This window comes from Tachypleus tridentatus, chromosome 10 (genome assembly GCF_004210375.1).
Source record: "Tachypleus tridentatus isolate NWPU-2018 chromosome 10, ASM421037v1, whole genome shotgun sequence".
Lineage (NCBI taxonomy): Eukaryota > Metazoa > Arthropoda > Merostomata > Xiphosura > Limulidae > Tachypleus > Tachypleus tridentatus.
This window is the reverse complement of record NC_134834.1, coordinates 162,622,139-162,643,571: the sequence shown is the minus strand read 5'-3', so window position 1 is coordinate 162,643,571 and position 21,433 is coordinate 162,622,139. Positions and strand designations below refer to the sequence as shown.

Genomic DNA, 21,433 nt, shown 5'->3' with positions numbered 1-21,433 from the left:
CAAGGTTTTAACCATTACTATATTTTATATTTTGTAATTTCTCCTGCCACACAATTCTTTTGTTACTTTACATAAGTAATTTATGAATTTTGTATTACCTTTAGGATTGGTTTGGTTTGTTTTGAATTTCGCGCAAAGCTACACGACAGCTATCAGCGCTAGCCGTCCCTAATTTACCAGTGTAAGACGAGAGGGAAAGCAGCTAGTCATCATCACCCAATGCCAACTCTTGAGCTACCGTTTTACCAACGAATAGTAGGATTGACCGTCACTTTATAATGCCCCTCCGGCTGAAAGGGCGAGCATATTTGGTGCGACAGGGATACCTGTAGGAATGAATTACACAGTGATGAGCGAAATAAAGAATTTGATCTAAATGTTCAACATGTATTATATGAAGTGCTTACTAGTTTATGAACCATCAGTATTTGCATTGATGCTATTGAGATAACATACTCAATTTTGACGGTGATATACTTGGTAAGTAGTGGAATTTTTTATTAAAGAAATAAAAGTAACAGTTGAGCTCACACTACAATGTTTTTATTAAGTACTTTTTCAGGTTAATTTACACTATTAATACAAAAATAAAATTAATTAGAAATTACCTCGCACTTTGGGGCTTTGTTCACTGTGCTGTAGGAGGTGTCAGTATGACTACATACAAACGTCGGCATTTTAAGCAATAAAAAACCAAAACCAAACAAAACAAAATGAAAATTTAATATAGTTAGGCTTAAATAAATACTTAACAATAGATGTTATTTAAAGTTAATCGTTAATTACTTAATTATTTATAAAAATAAAGATGTTTCTTGAACTACATTATTATACAATTTTAGATTACACTCTTTACTACTCCTATGGTCCCCCTCTTAGTGCAGTGATAAGTCCACGGATCTACAACGCAAAAATCAGAGGGTTCGATTCCCCTCGGTTGATTTGGCAGACAGCCCGAGGTGGCTTTGCTAAATGAAAACACACACCTGCACTACTTCTTTAATTTAGGATTAGTTATTTTTGATATCGATTATTATTTACAATAATTTTTATTTATTCATCTTCAATTATTTATCTATTTCTTGTTGTAAATTCAAATCAATAAAATACTTTTCAAATGTATCTCATTGTTTTGGTTCATTTATTGTTTCTGTTTGTTCCAGAAGTGTATTAAAAAGTTTCACAAACACAATATACCAGTATCTGAGCCCAACTGTTGTCAAATAACTCATACACACCCTGGCCCGGCATGACCAAGTGGTTAAGGCACTCGAGTCGTAATTTTAGGGTCACGGGTTCGAATCCCCTTCCCACCAAACATGTTCGTCCCTTCAGCTGTGGGGGCGTTATAATGTGACGGTCAATCCTACTATTCGTTGATAAAAGAGTAGCTCAAGAGTTTTGGGTAATAATGACTATTTGACTTCCCTCTAGTCTTAGGGACGCCTAACGCAGATAGCCCTCGTGTAGTTTTGCGCGAAATTCAAAACAAACCAAACCATACACACCCTTAGATACCCCCCGTGTGTTACCAGGATGCTATAGTTGCTTTACTGGGTGACTCTACCATTACATCTAATCAATATACTTAAAAAATCCTTAATATTTGACATACAGAGATGCTTAAACAGAAGTCTAGACGGTTTCATTAATTTCTCTCTAAGCATTACCCTCATTATATTTCTCTGCAGTAGTTTCCATTACCCTTATTATATTTCTCTGCAGTAGTTTCCATTACCCTTATTATATTTCTCTGCAGTAGTTTCCATTACCCTTATTATATTTCTCTGCAGTAGTTTCCATTACCCTTATTATATTTCTCTGCAGTAGGGCTGATTGCATTTGTGTATAGTCTCCCAAGCTACGATTCCATATTGAAAATTAGACTCAACTAATACACAGTATAACATCTTTAATTTAACTATCGACAAAAATTATCTGACTATTACACACATGTATACTAATTTCTGCATTTCATAAATTATATCTAATATGTTGGGTCTCCAATTGAACCAGCTATCTAAAGCGTTTCTTAAGTATTTAACTTTATCTATTCTACCCACTTTCGAGCAGTTACATTGTTGGGGGTTGGACCGGATACAGTTGTTTTCATGAATTCTGAAAGCTGCAGCAGTTGACTGGTCTCTGTTATAGAGTAAGAGTGTCATATGATTTGTTTTTATAGCGTTAAGTGATAATATTTATACACCTAACCAGTATTTAGTGATGGCATGTTTACACCTAACTAGCATATAATGTTGTTAAGTTCTCGCTCTCTGATACTGAGTGTCTCCACCCAGTTATCACCTGCATAAAGTAGGGTTCTATCGTTGACTAGCGCAATTAACCACCCGGCTAGTACTAATTTGCATAGAACATTTATAAATATTATAGAAAGGATCCGTCCTAGGAATGTACCCCGAGAGATTGAATGTTCTGTAGTAAACTTATCGATGGCAGCACCGTTTAAATGTATTCTCAAGACGACTAATATAGATATTAAAACTGACGATGACCTAAGAAGGTCGAAACGTTGTTCTGTACTTTATTTTTATTAAAATTTTAATACCCATACCAGCCATTTTGAAAATACATTTTTACTTCAAGTGAGTTTCTCGTCATCACTATAATACCGTATACTTTAACCATCTGAGGTCTTCTCTGCAGGTAACTTTTAAACCAATTTTAGTATAACCTATCTAACCCTTATATAACAACACAACTTAAGTATAATTTTAGAGTGTAACATTGTATCGAAGACTTCGGCCAAGTCAATGAACATTTCTATGTCGTTACTTCCATATCACATCTTGTGAACATTTCTATGTCGTTACTTCCATATCACATCTTGTGAACATTTTTATGTCGTTACTTCACATCTTGATTATCTCAATACTTTCAAAATCGACATTGATTGCTTTATGATTTTCTATTATTTTTTCAAAATTCTACTAGACTTTTTAAAACAATTGTCTTCACGACTTCATCAAGATTCAACAATATTCAAATTGATTTTCAGATGAACACAAGTGTTAGATCGCCACTTGTGTAGATTAGGGTAATAACAGGTGTTGTTAATATATCGGGGAATACACTATTATTTATAAATACGTTTATTATATATTTATGGCTAGACTTATATTCTCGACATTATCTTTAAATATTTTGGCAGTAAAACCGTTATATCCTGGACCTGAGCTCCCCTCAGTTTATTTACGGTCCAATGTATATCCCTGTCTATAACCCTACATCCCACAAGTACCAAACTATATCTAACCCCTCCTCATTCATTCCTACCCTCTTACCTATTTTTTCTGTTATTGTTAAATATTCTTCTAATATATATTGCCCGATGTTTTGGATTATCTACCAAGTTAATTTCATTTTCATTTTATCTATCAGATAATTTGGTTACTGTTTTAATTTGTGTAGTTTGATTATTAATTGCTACATTTATTATATCCTACATTTTCTTAATGTTAGTATTATTTTGAGATATTTTGTTACCATAATATCTATTTTTACTTGTTTCAATAAGCTATTAAATTTGTTTTAATATTATTTTAAAATAATTTTTAGGTGTTGGTTAAATGTTTTTTTGCGGATTTTTTTACTAAATCTTTGTTTCCTTCTAATCGAAACCAGTAAACCATGGATTATTCAAGGCTATGTTTTTCGACACTTCGAGTTAAAAGCAGACTGGGTTAGTTGTTGGCTGATTTGCAGCAAATTTAAATTTATTACAGTCACAAAGTTATTTGTATTAATATTTGCATTAACATCGCTTTCCATGTTTCTGTCTTGAGAATTTCATTCAGTCAGGAGTAATTAATTATTTTAGCTTTTACAGTAGGGGTATTGGAAGTAAGTACATTGGAAGTTCAGAAATCCACGTGTAGAAATGTATAGTAGTGATCCATAATATTACTTTTAAATATAATAGTTTTTTGTTGTTGTTCTGTTCTCTCCTACGTCTGCTTTTGTTTATAAGTTTTAAGTCAGTATGGGACCTAATTTGAAATATTCCACCCTGCACGTCTCATCATTATTACGTCTTTCTTAGACCACACAAACTTGAAACCTACGTCCCTGGTCAACTGTTTTGTTTCGAATAGCAGTTTCTTTCATTTTGGAGCCAGGTGCTCATATATAAAGACTCGTGTGTCTGGAGAAAACGGAATGGATGTCCTTAACAAATAAACATTTGTCTTTGACAACATTAATCCATTGCTGTTTTTTCAGCCTAAATAAGCCTAACTTGCCTGACGATCGCTACACAGTCTTCTTCTGCTATGACAAGATGCCTACAATTTCAACATTTTCAATTCTACTTCCAGGAATAGTTTTTTTTAACACACTGTTTGCTACTTTTATTTTACCTACTTTTCACTCTAAATTCTCACTTGATGTTTTCAACTGGCCCAAAGTTACCTTAAAACCATCAGTTAGTACAAAAAAACAAACAAACCAAAAACATATGTACTGACTTTTAAATTTCAAAAACTTTGTGTCCATGTTTGATATTGTTGCTTTTATATTCTTAATTTCTTCCATAATATACTTAAAATTTTTATTACTCACAGTTTGACGTCTCTTCTTTCACGTTTGGCAAATCCAGTTAGCTTTCCAAGTTTGACTAAATTATCCACCGTTTTGGTTTGGTTTCGTTTTAATTTCGCCCAAAACTACACGAGAGCTATCGGCGCTAGCTGTCCCTAATTTAGCAGTGTAAGACTTGAGGGAAGGCCACTAGTCATCACCACCCACTGCCAACTCTTGGCCTATTCTTTTACCAACGAATAGTGGGATTGACTGTCACTTTATAACGCCCCCACGGCTAAAAGAGTGAGCATGTTTAGTGTGACGAGGATTCGAACCTGTGGCCCTCTACAGTTTTGATTCAAATACATTTTGCACGAACGTATTCAGAACAGTCCTACAATGTATTTTTTTTCTTTTAGCATTTTAAACTCGTCTACACACGGAAAACACTTTAACATACTATTCACGATAAATTTAATTAAAAACAAATACAGCATTTATGTGCAATGCAAAAATTAAAATTTTTTAGAACGTAGCAACTATCACAAGTGTAAGCTGAAAAAAAGCAGTTTGTTTGGAACATCATTATTATAAACTATAAACAAATAAACATATAAATTTAAGTAGAACTCGCATGATATTAGGAGATTTTTTTGTCAATAATTCCGTACTTTGATTAAAACTTTGATTTCTTCTTTTAAAATGCCAAGAAACATTCACCGAAGCGCAAGCAGTACAGATCAGAAGTTAGGGTTCACACAGAAACAGTTTTGGTGATTTTGGTGCAAATATTTTAACTTGGACCAAACTGAAATATTCTTAAGTGTATGGCATTATCTTCAGAAATGAAATCCAAAAAAGGTAACTTATGCGTCATACTATATATTGCACAATAGCATGGCAAGGCAAATTAAACTAGGCCTAATATAATAGAAATAAATATTATATTTTATATTAGCGAATATAAGAAACACTCCAAACCTTAGAGCCATAACGTTGAGTGTGTACTTTCGTGAAGGAAATAACCAGTTTTATATTTTTTGTGAGACAGTTATATTTTATTATTTCTTCTATATCAGTCTCTGTTATATTTTATTTTTATAATATGTATGTTTTGTGTAAGAACTAACGTGGATTGTTAACTGGATGTATGGGATTAGGGCTAACATAAACTTTCTAAGCTGACCAGAGTTAATTTGATTTGTTTGCTTGTTTGTTTAAATTTAGCATAAAGCTTCACAATGAGCTATCTGTGCTCTGTCCACTACGGGTATCGAAACCCTGTTTTTAGCGGCGTGAATTCGCAGACATACCTTTGTGCCACTGGGGAATAGTAAATTTGATACCTTTCGGATTGTGACCTAAATAAGGGTTAATATGAAAGAAATTCAAATGACGAATCAATGCATTTTAATCATTATGAGATTTTGTTTAAGACACTGCGTATCTATAGCTATACCAGTTTATTAATTTAGCTATGCAGGGTCTTCATAACGTCCTTGTGCAGTTTGAATGTTTAATAGCTTAACTTCTATATAAGATATAAACAAACTGTTAAAATCAAATAAAAGGGAAATTTATTCACAATTTATGATAAATAAAATTGTAAATGATTCATTTGTTCTTGCTTGTTTGTTTGTTTTATTTTTCAGATAATAAACTCTTTACTTTACTGAATGGCTTTAATTGAAGTGAAGGATATCAATCGTGTTTTCTGGTTAGCTGGCTGAAGTTTGTTTAACTGTCAGAAGAAAATTTAGATATCGTTACAACAAGAAAACGCCCACAGAAAGCATTTCAAAACTGGATGAACGATTAAGGAGACTGGTTCCATTAATGATAAGCCACGAACTGGAAGACCGAGAGTAAACGACGAGACCGTGTTGTCTGTAGAGTAAGAGCTAATACAATTGACGTATCTGGGGAACAGAGAAACTACAAGATTTTTTGGCAACGTGAAGGAGATTCTTCTAAAGTAAATGCCTGGTAGTGCTCCAGGAAAATCGCGCATAGTTGGTCTATTCGTTTTTCAAGGGCTCGGCATGGCCAAGCGTGTTAAGGCGTGCGACTCGTAATGTGAGTGTCGCGGGTTCGCATCCCGGTCGCGCCAAACATGCTCGCCCTTTCAGCCGTGAGGGCGTTATAATGTGACAGTGAATCCCACTATTTGTTGGTAAAGGAGTAGCCCAAGAGTTGGCGGTGGGTGGTGATGACTAGCTGCCGTCCCTCTAGCACAGATAGCCCTTGAGTAGCTTTTTGCGAAATTCCAAAACAAACAAATCGTTTTTCAAGAAACTGTTGTAAATGGTGAAGCATTTTTGGATATGCTACAGAATTAACATTCTTGCAATTAAATATGTTAAATTTTGAATAAATTTCCTCTTTTATTCATTTTACAGATTGTTTATATCTTATATAGAAGTGAAGTTATTAAAGATTCAAACTGCATAAGGACTTTATGGACATCCTGTATTTATTAATGTTTACCTCTGAGTTATGTAAGTACTTTTCTTTTATCATACGTTAATCCTATCAAAACAAATAAGTTTTTTTATTCCCAGTAACCAGAGAACAATGGAAAACTTGATGAAATATTATAAAATATATATTTTGTAGACTTACTACGTGTTTTGTTAATTACACGTATCGTATATTATTGGATTCACTATTTAAAAAACGAAACAAACAATATCAAAGTATGTCCAGATGGCCTCTTAGAATAATTTGGTTTGCATTTCGCGCAAAGCTGTATGAGGGCTATGTGCGCTAGCCTTTCCAATGATATACTCTGAGGAAAGCAGCTAGGCAACTCCACCCATCATCAGCTCTTTTATCTACGAACACTAGGATTGACCGTCACATTTATAACGCCCCTACGGTTGAAAGAGCGAGCATGTTTGATGGGACGGTAATTCAAACCCTTGACCTTCAGATTGCGAGTTGAGCGTCTTAACCACTTGGCCATGCCTGGCTCTGGAAATAGAAATATCCAGTTTACCAATAGCCTGAAAATAAAAATAGCCAGTTTACCAATAGCCCTGTGGTAAGGAAGAGATTAATAATAATAGCTTTATCGGATTTAATCGATATAACAAGGTGCTCGTGCTGATACTTTTTGAGCAGAAACAAAAATCCAAATTCCAAACTTCTGTTGAAAGATCACATATCACGCACCAATTTTTTTACCAACATAAATATTCAGAAGTTTGATGTTGTTTACACCAGGAGTTTTATAAACCAGATTGTATCTTGTAATCCAAAAGTTGAGGGAACCATCATTTTTAATTAATGAAATATTCCTATTTATAATACTGTCACTTTTTTTTTAAATCACACGTCCTTCGATATTTGGTTCTATAAAGTCATTTAAATGTATTTACTCTTGTTTATGTTTAACTTAATCTTGAAACTATAAGGGAAATTAATTGACTCTCTGTTTGTTTTAAAGTGAATGAACATGTAAATTTGATATTTCAATAAATTATCTTGCATCGTACGCTATGTTCAAAAATTCAAACGTCTCATTAATAGTGTGGCTGTGAAAATTACATTTAATAGTGCCGTGACCAATAAGCGTTTGTTTATCAATAGGATATATTTAGCCATATGATACGAAAACAATATATATGACATAAACAATATATATATATGCACAAAACGAAAGAAAGAAAGAAAGGTCTGAGAGAGAGACAAGTATTTTTATATCACGTGTAGATCCAGATTTCATCATTCGATAATGCACTTCACTTCTGATCTAGCCGCAGAAACTTGCTATTTAATTATAAACTTACTAGAAACACATCATGTTAATTTGGATTTTACAACATGTCTGTTTTGAATATTTTCAAGCAAAACCAAAAGGAGCTACCTGTTTACAGTCATCTCTGATTTTGAACTGATAGACTAAACCAGCACCCATTTACAACGTTTTAGTATTCTTGTCTGGTAAAGTGGTGGGATTTGACCAACATTTCTATAATGCACCTCTAGAGTTTGTGAGGTAACGAACCATGAAGCATGAATCTCCGGATTTACAGCCAGAGTACAGTGATATTTAAGAGTGTCTAGTCTTATCGCAACGTTTACTGTTATCTAAGTGATATGGTTATCGAGGTTTGTTTGAGTCGTTTTCTGCGCAGTGTTTGAGTCAGATAGAACATTTTCTTATGCAGTTCATGCAGGAGTATAATAAATATTTAATATAATTTATTATAACTGTAAGTGCTTATAAGCAATACCTTCATTTATCTTCTAGTTTATGTGATAGACAAAACAAGTTCCGCCCATCTCTCGCCCCTTTTAAAGTAAAATGGCACTTTTAACATTTCAAACACTTGGCGCAACGTAATTCATTAAGACGAAGACGTTTTCATAATGTGATTAATTTAGTACTCTTGTGTTTTAAACCTACAGGAAAAACATCGGTACAAATAAGTAGGAAGTTGACTTTGACATATTTTGTAATGTTTTGACTATTTCACGATACGATTGGTGCTCTGATGTCCAAAATATCTTTCAATAAACTTCTGCAGTAAAGGTGTTATAAGAAGACAATATTATGGAATCCACTATTTGAAGTTAGGTATAAAGGTACACAATTGCTATCTGTGTTCTGCCCACCACAGATATCGAAACCTGCTTTCTAGCGTTGTAAGATCGCAGGCATGTTGTTGTGCAACTAGAGGGCACTATGGGGTCTAATATTTTCAATGGGTACAACCGATAACGTTTTTTTTTTTTTTAAGTTTATATTTTTGTCCAGTCTTATTTTCAAAGGGCTGAATGTTCAGTGTATGGTGCCCGCGGACAAAACAAAATTTGCTGCTTCCTCCCCAAAACAATCTCACCCCAGGCGTTCACAAAATTAGTAAATTTCCTATCAGCTGTGAGATACGAGTGAAGTTTAATCATTCTATCATCTTATTGGAACTGCTAAATTTTGGCTAAACTGTTTATTAATTTGGTGTCCCCAGCACTCGACACCCGAGGGCAATTGAACCCCTGCATCTTCCTCACTACGCCACTTTGAGTATTATCTAACATTGTTGTTACTGAAATAAAACATTTAAGAATAAGAACACAGAAATATTTCATGTGCGAATCATACTGAACTAAATTAATGTTTTAAGAATTTGTAATTAACAATGTTGCCCTAGATGTAATTTACATGACGAACGACAGGGGAATGTTCCACTCATAAGCAGTGCTAAAACATCAGCAGTGATAAAACTAGTAATAATAATATGTTTGTTGCCGCTTTTGATTTTGTAGAAAAACCTTCGTGACTCAGCCTTAAAAATTGTTTCTCACACCTTTGAAACCCGAAATTACGCCATTAACTTGAGCTCTCACCACGTTTGAGGTAACTAGACCATTCCAAAATAAAGTGCGTGAATGAATTTTCAATATCTTTGCTTTTTTTTAAATAAAATATGTTACATTTGTATATTGAAAACACAAAAGATATTGCTGTCAATTAATATTACTCGTGCTCAAATTTTGTCAGATTGAAACTGAGATGATTAACTCATTATATAATTTCTCTAGTGTATATTGGTGCATAGAAGACCACCAAATTGTTGTTTTTCTTTTACAAGAACGCTCCTAAAGAAGCTATAAATGTTGTTTTATAATTTCGGGCAAAGATACACGAGGAATATCTGTGCTAGCCGTCCCTAATTTAGGAGTGTACGACTAGAGGGAAAGGCAACTAGTCTTCACCACCCATCGCTAACTCTTGGGATACTCTTTTACCAACGAATAGTGGGACTGATCGTAACATCATAACGCCCTCACGGCTGAAAGGGCGAGCATGTTTGGTGTGACGGGGATTTGAACCCGCGACCCTCAGATTACTGCTGTAAAACGAAGCGTTGAGTGTCCAATAAAAGAAAAACAACAATCTGATGTTATAAGGTAATAAAATTGTTAACTACCCAAGTTATTACTAGTTTTATCACTGCTGATGTTTTAACACTGCTTATGAGTGGAACATTCCCCTGTCGTTCGTCATGTAAATTACATCTAGGGCAACATTGTTAATTACAAATTCTTAAAACATTAATTTAGTTCAGTATGATTCGCACATGAAATATTTCTGTGTTCTTATTCTTAAATGTTTTATTTCAGTAACAACAATGTTAGATAATACTCAAAGTGGCGTAGTGAGGAAGATGCAGGGGTTCAATTGCCCTCGGGTGTCGAGTGCTGGGGACACCAAATTAATAAACGGTTTAGCCAAAATTTAGCAGTTCCAATAAGATGATAGAATGATTAAACTTCACTCATATCTCACAGCTGATAGGAAATTTACTAATTTTGTGAACGCCTGGGGTGAGATTGTTTTGGGGAGGAAGCAGCAAATTTTGTTTTGTCCGCGGGCACCATACACTGAACATTCAGCCCTTTGAAAATAAGACTGGACAAAAATATAAACTTTAAAAAAACAAAAAACGTTATCGGTTGTACCCATTGAAAATATTAGACCCCATAGTGCCCTCTATTGTTACAAGGTAACAGCATAGGCTACTCTACTAATTCCATGAATATTCTAATTACAGTTTTACCTTAATAGATGTAAAATTTATCGCATGTCTAATATTCAATGCAGTTTTAGTATTAAGATTTTGAGCTATTTGCCATCAAGCAGATTTTATCTTATTCTCTGGCATTCTACTAGCTATATGTATTACTTTTAAACCCAAATGAATATTGAACATTATGAAATCGTTTCATTATTGATATAAGTGTTTTATTTATTAAATAAGAAACAAGTGATCATAAGTATTTTACAAACACCAAAAAAAAAAAAATCTGTGATCGCCATTGGAATAAAATTCGAGCATTATGTGTTGATCACGAAGAATAGAATCACGAAGTGCAGAATGAAACCGGATAAAAACTGTTAAGAATCTGGAACAAATAAATAATTTTTAGTCTTAGTAAATTATATTTGTGTACCTAAAACGCTGCCACATTTAGGCCCGGTGAATCTCCACTATTGTATTAAAAACACCGTAGTAAACGGGTGTAGTTCTGGATATTGAGGTGGGTTTGAGAAACGTTTTTTATCATCACTGAAGACATCAACATTATGATCGCACTTGTTTGTAGGCTTTAGTATTACTCTGGAAAATAGAAAAGGAAGTAAGTGCAGGTAAGAAACCACGAAAAACAACATGATACATGTCTATATAAAAATCTATGTACAGTTAATCGCTTAGGCCCAGTTTAAATTTATTAACTTTCACAGACAGTCACTTAATTTGAGAGATCATTACATAAACGCTGGGAAATTCTTTTAAAGCGCATTTCATACGTAACTGTTTAAACGCGTATCACTGTATTAGCTAATACGTCTGATGTGAGCAGGAGTTGCATTGAAATGGAAGTCATCATCAGATGCTATGACATTATATATCGCTGATTTATTAAGATTCTAACTTCTTAGTATGTGCATATATAAATATATATATATTTATATGTTCTAAAAATATTAATTTATTAAAAACATCGCAAGGGTTTCGACTTTGTGAATGAAGTTGCTTGCATTATTTTAACACGCCCATACGCTGTTTTATAGAGAAAAGAAACTAGAAAAAGGTTCAGATACGACGCATAGATTGCAGGACAAGCGCTATATAACTTGCAAGGAAAAAATATTTATTAATGTTAAAATTGTATTTCTAAGAGAGCGCTTATTTATAGTCTAAAACGTATGAGATTTTAAAAAAGTTAAATTTCTCTTCAGGCTTCATTAAATAATACAATTCAGTACAGATAATTGAATTTTATGCTACTGTTTGCAAAAGAAAATTATAAAACTGAAATTCATTAAAAGATAGGTTCTCTGTAATTTTTCCCTCACGATAAGGCATAATGGCCCTGGTAGGTAAGGGGTTAAAGGACCGAATTGTACCAAATGAAAAACATTTTGAGCAATGTCTGTGCACGTCCAGAGAAGGATTTAACTTGTGTAAGCAAAATATTCTGATGATTAGCAAACAAACCATTCTTATATGGGGGGAAAAAAATGTTCTTTCTGAACTTTGCAGAACTTCAGGAAGTTCCGGGAGGGTTGGCAAGTAAAATATCTTGATGACCGATGAGTAATAATTCATATGTAAGTGTAGTGACCGTCTAGTAAACATTTGGGTTCTGTCTGTACTCACTACAAGGTAAGTGTTCTCTCGAGCAGAAACATTGAAATTGAAATAACTACAAAGATGGAGTAGTGGTAAAGTTTAACGATGACCGAGAGGTAAAGCGCTGCACAAAATATTTTTTTATGTGATATACAAGCGCTGCACAAAATATTTTTTTATGTGATATACAAACTATTACGAGAAATACTTGGTGAAGTTGCTTTTGGGTTTATTCTTGAAGAATACCGTTTCATATCTGACAAAACGATTTTGAACATAACTTTAAACTTTAAAAATTAGGTACAAGGATACTTGTTCATGTTAAAACATATATTTAAGTCAAAAATCAAAAGAATGAACAAAACAAAGATATATATGTAATAGTTATATCTTTTAGCAATCAATCTATTGTTTAAGGTATTATTTTGTGTTTTTCAACATGAATGTTATCTTATTCACGCTTGAGCTAAACAGTGTTATCAGAGACCACAAGGCTTAAAAATTTCCGTCTCTAATCTATAGCTACTGATCAGAGAGAGAGCAGCACTTGTGCTTCTACTCTTAATGAAATAGTGGGATTCACTATCATAGTTAATATGCTCTGGGAAGAGAAAGTGGAAGTGTGTTCAGTGGCATATAATGACTTGAACCTTGGACTTTCTGGTCCGCAGCTTGACATGCTATAGATCAATACGTTGTAAAAGAAAATGAACGAAAATTCCCACTACATTTTATCTTGTTGAGACACTATACATATATTGCTAAATATATAAATGTATGAGAAATAACGTAATATGTTATATGCCGAATGTAAAACAACAGGACACTTCTGGTATAAAGGAACTAGAACACGAAAACCGTTATAAATATAAGTTTAAATTAGCAAATCTGTGAACCAAATCCAGTTATAAATATTCTTTTAAGTCTAATGTTAATTCGTTATTAACCGAGAACCTTAAGAAGAGGAATTATCATGATCAAATTTTAAAAAAATATATTGAGTTTTGTTTTTCGCGGAAAGCAGTAACTAAAATAATGTGTCTAAAGCGAGTAGGTGAAACGATAAAAGGTGACCAATAATGAAAAACTATGACATTACAATCATAGGTACAAAAATACTCGTTTCGTTGTTATGGCTTTGAATATCCAATCGAAGAAAACGTACCTTGTTTTTCCGATGTCTGAAGAAAATGACAAAACCAATTGTCATAAGTATTACACCAATTACAAATAGAATAACGCAGCCAATAGTGGTGTACACTGATAGACCATGAGTCACCAGACGGAGCTGTTTGGCCATTGACTCATCTAACTGAGCGGTCTGAAACAGAAAGTTTTATCCTGTAACTCACAAACTGTCTGTAATACACTGCAATAAATATGCATCACTCCTTTCTATCCTCATTTTTACTAATTTACATTTTTCTATTTCCTCATTTGCATTTTATCTGTCTATTAATTATTGTTCCTTATTTCCATATTTTTCTGTCCTATCTCTCCTTCTGTTTTTACTTCTTTTCGTGCTATCTTTAACTCCTATAATAATTTTAACCTTTTCATTCTGTTGGTCTCTTTATTCTTTTACCAGTTATCTTTGACAGAACACATTATAAAAGGAAAAAGGTATCTACCTCACTAAACCAGAATATCGGAAAATACGTTCTTGATATTGACAGAACACATTATAAAAGGAAAAGGTATCTACCTCACTAAACCAGAATATCGGAAAATACGTTCTTGATGTGATGTTTTCGAAAAATCTGTAAGATTAGATAAGCAATTTAGGTCAATGAAACTAACAACAACAACACAAGTCTCATATTCGAAAAATAAATTAAGAAATAAACACCATAGAAGGCAACATTTACAGAGATCCATAAATAATAATATTTAATTTTTAAACGTTTATTGTTTGCCCTACCTACAATAAAAGATCAAATTTGCCACATGAAACCTCCAACTGATCTGAAGTAGAAAGCTTAAGATGTATTTCTATATAAAGATAAAAATAATGTACTTTTAGAGTAACATAAATATTAGGATATTTCCGTTTTTAATATGAAAAAAAACACATACAAAGAATAGAGTTTATCAATTGCCGTAACGTTAACTTCCTTTGTCTGCACTGAGGACGTTGTAAAGAAACCAAGCATTAAAAGTTTGTTTAATGTTAGCTTGTTGTCTTTTTTTTTTCTTTTAATTTCACGCAAAGCTATTTGGGTGTTATCTGCATTATATGTGGTAGAATAGATAGAAAGCAGCTAGTCAATATTACTCTCCACCACCTCTTGGGTTACTCCAATTAACTATTGAGATTAACCGTCACATTATAACGTCCCCATAGCTGAAAGAGCATGTTTGGAAACGAGAATCAAGCCCTCGCCCCGTAGATGGCAACACAAGATTCCTAACCACTATGCCATTAATATTGACATTTGACATCTTACAAACTTGTAATTTTAAAAGGTGTTTCTTGAGGGCTTAGTTTTATCGATTTTTTTGTAATTTATACTTACGATATGCCCTCAATACGTTCAAAAACGATATTGATCTGCATTCTTGCTGCCACATTCATGGGAATTCCCATTTCCTAGAGTAAAAGAAATGATAGAAATATTAAAAGCATTCATTGAAAATCTAGCTTATTTAAAGTGACACGAAAGAACAAGTATACACTGCTAGCCAAAATCTTGAGGCCAAAGAACATAAAGAAAAAATATGCATTTTGCGTTGTTAGATTCAACCACTTATTTGAGTAGAGCTTCGAAAGATGAAAATAAGAAAAGGGAAAATAAAAAAAAAACTCTTTTAGCATTTAATAGGGAAAATGTGAACACTATGAAATTAGCCTAAATACTATACTAGCTGGTCAAAAATTTAAGACCATACTGAAAAGAAGTCCTAAATAGGGTAAGAAATGCTCAGCAAGAGGTCTCAGTAGTGAGTTGCATTGTGGCGTTGTCCTGCTGAAAGATCCAGTCATTTCCACCTCGCTTGGGCTGGCTGGGATGTTATTCCAAGTGGTTAAGATGGCTTCACAAATATCATGCACTGTTTGGAATTGATGTCCATTTCTATAGACTTTCCTTGCCATCCACGCCCAAACATTTTTAATGAGGTTCAGTCCGGGCGAACACGCTGGATGGTCCAAAGGAATCACGTTATTCGCCATGAAAAAGTCCTTTGTCCTGCGGCCATTGTGGATTGCAGCGTTGTCTTGCTGAAAGATCCAGTCATTTCTACACAAGCGAGGGCCTTCAGGCAATAAGGCTGCTCTCTCCAACATGCCAATGAAACCATTGTTGAATGTACAACCTGAAGCTCCATTGTTCCATGGAAGGAGAAAGCACCCCAGATCATGATGAAACCTCCTCCACTGTGTTATGTAGCAAATGTCTCTGGCGGGATATCCTTATCGTGCCAGTAACGTTGGAAGCCATCTGAATCATCCAGGTTAATTGTTTTCTCATCAGAGAACAAAACCTTCTTCCACTTTTTTACGTTCCATGTTTGCTGCTTCTTAGCAAAGTTTAACCGAGCTGTTTCGTGGTGAGGATGGAGGCGTGGCCTTTGAAGACGTTTACGGTTTTTAAAGCCTTTCTCTCGTAGATGCCGTCTTATTGTTCTTGAGCTGCATTCTGCATCCGTAAGGGCCTTAATCTGGTTCGACGATCGGCTGGTGTCTTGCCAAACAACCCGTCGAATCCTCCTGCTCAACGCCGGCGAAATTTTCTTGGGCCGACCACTTAAATTCTCGTTTCGTATCCCTCAGAGTCTTGTAACAGTAGTTTTACTACGCCCAATCTCACCAGCGATGGCGTGTTGAGAAAGACCTTGCTTTTGCAGCTCGACAATTTGGCCACGTTCAAACTCTGTCAACGTTTTAGCCTTTGCCATGTTTTTACCCAATGTAATACAGGAGATGTCAGTGAGAGATGTTGACAACGCTAATGCTTGAACACAAATGACTAAATCTCGTTATGTGTTTACCGATTAACGCTTCGTTTTAGTATGATCTTAAACTTTTGACCAGCTAGTATTTAGGCTAATTTCATAGTATTCACATTTTCCCTATTAAATACTAAAAAAGTATTTTTATTTTTATTTTCCGTTTTCTTATTTTCATTTCTCAAAGCTGTACTCAAATAAGTGGTTGAGTCTAACAACGTAAAATGCATATTTTTTCTTTATATTCATTGGCATTAAGATTTTGGCTAGCAGTGTACACGAATATTGCGATCATTGAAAGTGAGTTGTTCAAGAACACTTCAGATTAATGGACAGAGTTTTTCAGAATACACCTGAGTGAGAATTTAATATTGGCATGGTCGATACTGGAACAAGACATAAACAAAAATAAAGAAACCTAAATAGACCGCGTAGAGGTACCACGTGTTCGTATAGTGCACCATCATAGTTGTGTTAACTGGAATAGCAGCATCAGCAACACTTGTTTACTCAACTAAATTCGAAACGTTGCCCGATGCAATTTGTCTATATCTCTTCCTTTGTTGAATCAACTGACGATAACTTAAAAGCTGGGAAACAAAATATCGAATTCGTCCCATTACCACCACCACCAGTAGGTGATTATAAAGCTAATATCATAGGTTTCTTGATTCATTAAGGTGTTCATTTTAATATCATGAAAGAGTTCAGACATTGGTCATACTTAGGTCTGCTTACTAGAAAAATCCCCGGAAACCCCTTTTATTTCGATATCTTTGCTCATTTATACTTGCAAACACGTTACACATGTGTTTACGCCTATACAGAATACAACCCAGAATATAGTATGCCATAACACAATGATACTCAATAAAAGCATTATAGCTACAATTATTTACTAAGAGGAAATCAAATTATTTGCGTGCGAAATATTTCTTTTGGTTGTAGAATTTTATAGTTGAATGTATAACGTTTAAAAGATGTTAAACCAGTGTTGTGTATTTAAAGTAATTCAAACAATTCAATGTTCTATCTAGAGAACTCACATATGAGATTAGATACGCAGAGTTATAAACGAATCTGATGCCTATTTGTGGAATCTAAATGACTGCGAAGTTAAACCTAAATGAAGCCGATTTCTCAACACGTGACCCCCACTGAACAACTCTAGTACATGAACCTTTGTTTGTTTGTTTTTTGAATTTCGCGCAAAGCTACTCGAGGGCTATCTGCGCTAGCCGTCCCTAATTTAGCAGTGTAAGACTAGAGGGAAGGCAGCTAGTCATCACCACCACAGACAACTCTTAGGCTACTCTTTTACCAACGAATAGTGGGATTGACCGTCACATTGTAACGCCCCCCACGGCTGGGAGGGCGAGCATGTTTGGTGCGACCGGAATTCGAACCCGCGAATCTCGGATTACGAGTCGAATGCCTTAACACGCTTGGCCATGCTGGGCCCTAATTTTTATTCTCGTATAATTGTAATAAAAAAATCTTGAATGAACTAAATATCCATTTGGTTTAAAATGCCTGATGTTTTATCCAATAATCCGTTTATATGACGTTTAGATAGCCGTATAATAAGTCGAATTTCCATTAAACACTTTTATAATTTTATCTAAATCGTATAATAATAGTAGAAAAACGAAAAATATCGTTTGTTCGTTGCCTTGTTTTGCCTGTTAAACGAATTATGGTAAAACATTTTTTTCACAAAAATATGTATTCAAATTAGGTGTTGTTTTTCAACAAATTAGGTATTTTAAAAAATCAAGCTGTTATGTGTCAAATTTGCGTAATTATGTCAATTCATAGTGACATTTGCTATTTGCAGGAGATGGATTGCCCAAGAACGCTTCGGTTGAAAATTGTTTAAGTATAATTTCATGTGAAGCTTTTTTGTTTGTTTTTCGAAGTTTGCACAGCGCTTTACGAGAGCTATCTGTGCTAGCAGTATCTAATGTAGCTGTGTGAGGAGACAGCTTGTCATCACAATCTACCGCCAACTCTTGGGCTACTCTTTTACCAACAAATCGTGGGATTGACCATGACATTATAACGCCTCCACGGTTGAAAGAGCGAGCATGTTTGGTGGGAAGGGGAATCAAACCCGTGATCTTCAGATTGTGAGTCGAGCGTCCTAACCACCTGGTCATGTCCTTTTATGTGAAACAGCAATGATCTTTACATTTTCAAGGTGTAATTTCTACAGTTATCCAATAGATGACGTTACAGTCGACTAAAGATATTTAGACAAACTATTCATTTGCTATAGAAACATTCTGTTTTTTTTTTTAAAGCGGTATTTCAAATCTTTTCTGAAACATTCTTTGATATTTATGGTAAATTAAATATAACTACAAGTTCTGTCGTTCACAGTCACCTTTCAGGTTCAACAGTATTTCTGATGGCAATTTTATGTTCAATTCTTTATTATTCTGTGAAAAATATGAAATTCTAGATATATTTTCATGTTTATTTGTAAATAGACACAGAGCTACAAAATAGGCTATTTGTGTTCTGCCCACCACGAGCTCTGAAACCCGGTTTCTAGCGTGTAAGTCCACAAACATACAGTAGCTAGTATGAGCAACAGGATCATAACTGATTTGTTATGACACCCGCCGCTTGGAGCGCTGCTGTTAGCCTGATCACGTTTTACGTGCTGCGAGAGCGTTTTGACAAACATAGATTCTTTGTAGTTAAATATACACATGCACTATAGTACGATTAAAAAAAGCTTCAAACATTATAGTCAAATGCCTAGTATTTCACTGTGAAAACGTTTTCAGATATCTTTCTGGTTTTTTTCACAGGACAAAATCGCTAAAAATATATCATGTTTTCAGAGACAACAATGCACAATAAGTCACACACAATTCTCTTTACCGGCTGAATATCGATGAACATTCGATGTTCTTCTGGTACAGCTTTAACACCCGTTACGGTAGATGCATATGCAGGATCAGCATGCAGGAAATGTGGGTAGGTTACTACAGCGGGAGCATCTATTCATGACACAAACAAAAATATGTGATCAATTAACCAGATTATTTTATGAATAAGTACTGGTCATGCGCATAGATCTGACTTTACAACAAGCCCTGTACGACTGTATAATATATTTGTGTATTTGTTTAATACTATACGTACAGGATGTTGTACACATTTAACTGAAGTAATATATTATTCTTAATTGTATCACGTACGTTATCAAACCAATAGACATCAGTGGCACACATTGCAAATTATATAGAAAAGTTGGAAGTATATAACTAATCAAAACTTTCTATACGAAAACGGGTGTAGCAAATTTAACAGTGTTAGAGTAATATTATTCCAAATATACGTTTAGTTTTGATTACCAAAAAACAGACTTAAAAATTCCCATTTTCCAAAGAGAAGGCTTTTGAGCTTAATTAACGTGCTAGAACTTTTAGTAATTACACATAATATATACACGATCACAATTTTCAATGCCAATGGGATCTTATGAGCTGAAACCTAGGATTCAGGTATATCTGTTTCTAATTTAATTTGCTGATCACAGAAAATACCTTTCATTACCTGTTGCACTATGGCCTTTGTCGGCTCTTTCATCTGCATAACGAGAGTAACTGCCATTTTTGTAGCGTGCCTATATCCGATAGTACAAAGTGGTTACAGTTACATCACAGCTTGTGCCTCGGATCATTTGAAAATTATGGCTAGACGTATTTTCTTTAATTGAAGTGTTGGTGTTGAAATGTATTATTGCATAGTTAATAATGAAATGAATTCCATTTGAAAATGGACAAGAAAAAGATTTTCAAGAATAGGTTTATTATTTCTTTTGATAAGAATTGGTTCAAGTATTGTCTTATTATTGTTGTACACTGGAGATCCCTCATAATTAATATTTTTTATCATATCAGTTCAATATCAAATTCTAGTGAGTAAAAATAGCCCTAATATTCAAGATAAAAGATCAAGTAGGACTGCGGATGAATTTCTTTCATGTCTGCAGTCTAACGTGATTTTATCACATTTATTAAAATTATAAGTTTAAAATAATTCTCTAGTTTTCGGCGTTTCCTCTTAGTGTACAATATTTTAGTAGATTGTTGTTATTAGATATATGTGAGATGTGTTAAAGCACACTCCATAGCATGGTCAATGAAATATTCTTAAGCGCATTCGAAATTTAAGATATCTTACCATTATTTACTACGGCTCACAATTATAGCATCTGAATCTCTGTATAATTTACTACAGCACAAATTATAGCATCTGCATCTCTGTATAATTTACTACAGCACAAATTATAGCATTTGGATCTCTGTATAATTTACTACAGCACAAATTATAGCTTCTGGATCTTTGTATAATTTACTACAGCACAAATTATAGCATCTGGATCTCTGTATAATTTACTACAGCACAAATTATAGCATTTGGATCTCTGTATAATTTACTACAGCACAAAGTATAGCATCTGGATCTATGTATAATTTACTACAGCACAAATTATAGCATCTGGATCTTTGTATAATTTACTGCAGCACAAATTATAGCATCTGGATCTCTGTATAATTTACTACAGCACAAATTATAGCATCTGGATCTCTGTATAATTTACTAAATCTCACAGTTACAGTAACTAGGTCTCTGTATAATTTACTAAATCTCACAGTTACAGTAACTAGGTCTCTGTATAATTTACTACACCTCACAGTTATATAGTATTTAGGTATCTGTATTAATTACTACATTTCTCAGATGCAGTATTTTAGATGTTAAATGTACAAGATAAACAT

General features: G+C 34.0%; 1 protein-coding gene across 5 annotated transcripts in view; it reads right to left on the bottom strand.

The window, feature by feature from the left end:
• The window catches only part of LOC143230809 (protein croquemort-like), a 71,162-nt gene that overhangs the window by 8,182 nt on the left and 41,547 nt on the right, over window positions 1-21,433 (bottom strand). For 3 of the 5 annotated variants that reach the window (XM_076464975.1, XM_076464976.1, XM_076464978.1), the window contains exons 9-12: window positions 19,527-19,645; window positions 15,203-15,276; window positions 14,392-14,446; window positions 13,852-14,007 (exon numbers count right to left, since the gene is read on the bottom strand). In XM_076464975.1, coding sequence (XP_076321090.1) covers window positions 13,852-14,007; window positions 14,392-14,446; window positions 15,203-15,276; window positions 19,527-19,645 — 404 coding nt within the window. Of the gene's footprint in view, window positions 1-11,292; window positions 11,670-13,851; window positions 14,008-14,391; window positions 14,447-15,202; window positions 15,277-19,526; window positions 19,646-21,433 lie in introns of those variants that run through there. The other 2 variants (XR_013016636.1, XM_076464977.1) reach the window with 2 other exon arrangements.